At 39.3% G+C, this 4,467-nt stretch overlaps 1 protein-coding gene across 1 annotated transcript in view; it reads right to left on the bottom strand.

The window, feature by feature from the left end:
• The window catches only part of RAD21L1 (RAD21 cohesin complex component like 1), a 29,951-nt gene extending 25,930 nt beyond the window's left edge, over window positions 1-4,021 (bottom strand). Inside the window, exons 1-3 of the mRNA XM_004370493.1 lie at window positions 3,971-4,021; window positions 1,985-2,160; window positions 67-196 (exon numbers count right to left, since the gene is read on the bottom strand). Of these exons, the coding sequence (XP_004370550.1) occupies window positions 67-196; window positions 1,985-2,128 (274 nt within the window). The 5' untranslated portion in view covers window positions 2,129-2,160; window positions 3,971-4,021. The remainder of the gene's footprint in view (window positions 1-66; window positions 197-1,984; window positions 2,161-3,970) is intronic.
• Window positions 4,022-4,467: the final 446 nt, after the last annotated feature.

Here is a 4,467-nt window from a genome sequence, read left to right as displayed (position 1 = left end):
AAGAGTCCACCCGAAGTAAAAATACAAAAGGAAACCAAGAAGAGGCAATCAATATTGTACATATACCTGGGCGAAATGTCATCTTCATTTTAAGAAATGCTTCGCTGCAATCTGCCAAAAGATATTTTGCCTTCCTGTTATAGATTCGAACAACTCCCAGAAGAAGGTGTCCTGAAGTTCGAAGTGCAATTTTCACCTTTCAATAATTTTTAAAGTATTAGAATATTTAAAAGTTGGTCAGTAAGACCGTTCTTTGAAAATTCTGAAATCATAAGAATTTCTTCTCTTTAAAAAAGGCATTTCACATGACTTTTTACTTCACCTTTTAAAATGATTTATTAACTTTATTTCATATTCAATGAAGGTAATTTAATGAGGCATGTAAACACTATTACGGGAAGACTAACTATAAACTCTGGAGTCAGGTAGAGTAGGGTTCGAGCCTTGGCTCATTTGCTGAGGCTGAGTCACTTAACCTTCCTAACCTTCAGTTTATTAATAACGGCTACAATTTATTATAGGGAAACCTGTGAAAGCCAGAACTTCAGGGGACTGCCTTGTTTTTCCGGGTCTCACAAGTTTTCTGACTTTGACAGAGCGCAGTCTTAGCACTTTTCTATTGCTTGTTTTGGTGGAAAACATTTTAAGTTTTTCTTCTCTGACAGGTTTCTGCCTTACACACAGTTCTGGCTTTCACAGGTTTTACTGTATATACTTATTTTGTGCTAGGGATTGTGCTTTTTGTACATTAATTTATTGAATTTTGACAATCACCTCTATTTACAGAAGGAAAAAACTGATACTTGGGTATGTTAAGTAGCATGCCCAAAGTATCACAACTATTAAGTGGTGGAGCCAAAATTAAAATTTGACCAACTCAAAAGTCATGCTCTTAACTACCATACTTTGAGTCTAAAAGAAGCCCACATCATAGGCTTTTTGTGAGGATTAAATAAACTAATGAACATAAAGTCTAGCCTGCTTCCTGACACACAGGTTTTCAATTATATTTCATCTTTCTCTCAAGTAGAAAAAATACTTAACCTATAAAAAGATGGCATCATTTTAAGAATTATAATGTAAATCTTAATAATAGCTGTACAGTGTTTTATAATGAATACAGTACTTTATTGTTTATGAAATGTTTTCACATATATTTTGATTCACACTTCATCTTTTTATTATTTTTTTAAGAAATATGTACCTCCTTTGTATAATTAATGAATTATTTTTTTCCTTTTACCCTCATCATTAATTCATTAATTATACATAGGCGGTATATATTTCTTAGAAAAATAATTAATAAAAAGATGGAGTGTGAATAAAAATATATGTGAAAACACTTCATAAGCAATACTCTATTCCTTATAAAACACTATACTGCTATTAAGACTTACATTATAATTCTTAAAATGATGCCATATTTTTATAAGTTAAATATTTTTTCTATTTGAGAGAAAGATGAAATATAATGGAAAACCTGTGTATCAGGGAGCGGGCTAGACTTTATATTCATTAGTTTATTTAATCCTCACAACAACCCTACGTATAAGTGCAGCCCTGACGGCACAGTGGTTAAGAGCTACGGCTGTTAACCAAAAGGTTAGCAATTTGAATCCTGGAAACCCTATGGGGCAGTTCTATTCTGTCCTATGTAGGGTCACTATGAATCAGAATCGACTTGACGGAAATGGGTTTTTTTTTAAATGTATAAAGTATTTTGTTAGAGAATAAGAAAGGACAAGATATATATAAAACATGGCCTTTATCTTTTAGGGTCTGATCTATTTACGATAAACATATGATACCGTTAATTACCAACAGAAACCAATCTATGCTTATATTCAGATATTATAGGAATTAAAATAGAGGAGAACATTTGAGAAGTTCTTGGAAATATATTTCATAGTATAAATATATTTTAATTCCGTTCCTCTCCACAAGTTATGCCAAATACAAACTATCATTTTAATCGGTAACATACCTTAGGTGAAAGAATTTTTTCAATGGTTCTCTCTAGGTTACATTCAAATACATGGGCCTTTGTGAGTTTCTTCTCCCAGTGAGCTGCAAGCCATATTTTGGCCAATGGCCCTCGCTTACTCATAAGCACATGTGTGTAGAACATGTTGCCTGTATTCCTTAGTTGTATTTTACGAACTAGAGAGAACATTAAAAGGTATTTAAAATTTGAATAGTAAAACCTTTCAGTGCTATTTTATAGTAAGCAAAAATACTTTTCATTAGTTCTACAAAAATAACACTCTGATTATCTTCTAATTCAATGTATTATCCAATTCAAATTTTCTCATAAAGAAACCTTTATTTAGAATATAAAATTACAAACTAATGACATAGCTCTATTAGATTGTGAACCACACTGGTTTAAATGTATCCTGATCAATGATCTCTTCTTAGATTTTACTTATTTTATCCAACAAAGGATTTGAGCTCTCTTAAATATGACCAAATAAATAAAGGAGGAAGACCAGAAAAAACAGGAGGTGGAAATAGGGAAGAAACAATAGAATAGGAAAAGGCAGGCAAACTAAGAAAAGGAAACACCTATCACCTCTTCTAAAACTTAAGAATTTGAGAGGTGTTGGATCACTGATTTATATCCAGGTGTTGAATTTCTTTATTCTTCTTTAGATGCTCTGGTTTACTCAACAATAATTGTTGAAGTTAAAATAATGGAACTCCAAAGGATCATACAGTGGAAAAATTAAAACAAGAAGCTACAGGAAAATAATCAGAAGACAAGAGAGAAAACAAGAATTGACTTAAGAAGTTTTGAAATATGAATGGTAAAAGAAAAAACATAACTTAAAATAAAAACGAAGAATTTATGCAAATCTCCACAAATTATACTACTCTGCATAATATTAAGCAAAAATGAGAAGGGATTATTGCTTACTTCTAAGTAATCTTAAACTGCCTCTGTGGAAGCTTCTTTTCTACTTGAAGTTCTGATACAGGAGAAAAATTGAGCCAAACTGAACACAAAAACAAAATCAGCCACAGAATTAACAGCTTAGGTAAACTTTGATCAATGGTCATTTCCACCCCAAGAATCAAATCATTAAGCTGAAACTAGAGGGCATGTAATTTACCAAAGCCACATTCCCCAATGTGACAGAGATTTAATGTTTATGGCTTGTCCCTTGCCTTGGTTCCACTTTCTTACTTTCTAATATGTGTGTTTTAGTATCTTGGAATAAGTTCCAATTTATCTGTTTTAATTGCTCCCGGGTGTGTGACGAGTAATACACATTTAAAAAATTAAAAAAAAAAAAACAACCCTGTTATTTAATATTCCTGAGGCATTGATTTTTCTGGGTGTATATTACCAAAAAGAAAAGGAGAGGGGGAACCCAAATGAAAACCCACAAGTCCCGGGGGTTATTTCTAGATTGACTTGACCTCATACAAGGTAAAGTTATTGAGAAGACTTGGAACTGGGAGCCAGTGAAAGGGCTACTTCGCAGAAAACAACCCCAGGAAAGGCAGGGAGATGGCGGGTGCGAAGTGGGGAGCAGAGGGTGGGAGGATGCGGCAGACGCTCTGTGAGAGCGGAATGGGGAGTGAGGAGAGAGCCAGAACGCTAGACCCTTTAGAGGAGCAGACTGAGGGCGCGAGGCGAGGAAAAGGAAGGTGCTGAGGGCTTGTCCAGGGCTGTGTGGAGATGACTGCGGGCGTCAAGAGCAAGGACGCTACAGATGTCCCCCACAGACGACTCCTCAGAGTTCAAGGCGAGATGCTCAGAGAGGGAAACTGAGGCCAGAGGGGTGATCGCAGGCGCCCGTTCCCCCGCGCGTCGCCTCCCCAGCCCAGAGGGCTCTGGGGGCGGCGTTTCTTCCTCAGTCGGGGTCCTCCCTGCTCCGCGCGGCCAGCTGAGGGGGCCGTCAGGAGGCGGGGCGGGCGCATGTGGGGATGCGGGTGGCCTGGCTCCCATCGTCCACCCGCCTACAGCCCTCGGTACCGCCCGGCGTCAAGCTGCGCCCTACTTTTAGCGCCGTGTCTGAGGAGAAGCGCGTCCGAGTATCTGCTGCGAGGAGAAGTCGCCGGGTCCGCGCGTCGGGAGCGAGTCGCTTCCCTCCGGGCGCGGCCGGGCGTCAGCGGCAGCGCGGCAGTGCGAGGGGCGGGGCGTGGACGAGGGGTGGGGTGATAGCGGGAGTGGGCGGGGCAGGGGCGGGGCATTCTCGTGCGCAGTCTCGGACCTCAGCTGCGCAGAGGGAAGAAGGGGGCGGGGCGAGGGATGGAGGGGGCGGAGCCCTGGCCCCAGGGTCCCGTTGTGAAAGTCGGCAGTGTCTGACCCATCTGCCCGGTGGCATCTGAACATCCTTAGGATGAAGACCTATCTCCTCCTCTTACTAGTTAGGGGCCCCTTGAAGAAATTATTTAATCCCTTGAACCTCAATATTTCTCATCTGTAAAATGTAAATGATGATCATAAAAGTACAGGTA

This window comes from Trichechus manatus, unplaced genomic scaffold, assembly GCF_000243295.1.
Source record: "Trichechus manatus latirostris isolate Lorelei unplaced genomic scaffold, TriManLat1.0 scaffold00008, whole genome shotgun sequence".
Classification (NCBI taxonomy): domain Eukaryota; kingdom Metazoa; phylum Chordata; class Mammalia; order Sirenia; family Trichechidae; genus Trichechus; species Trichechus manatus.
The sequence above is the reverse complement of the archived record's forward strand: the minus strand, read 5'-3'. Positions and strand labels throughout refer to the sequence as shown.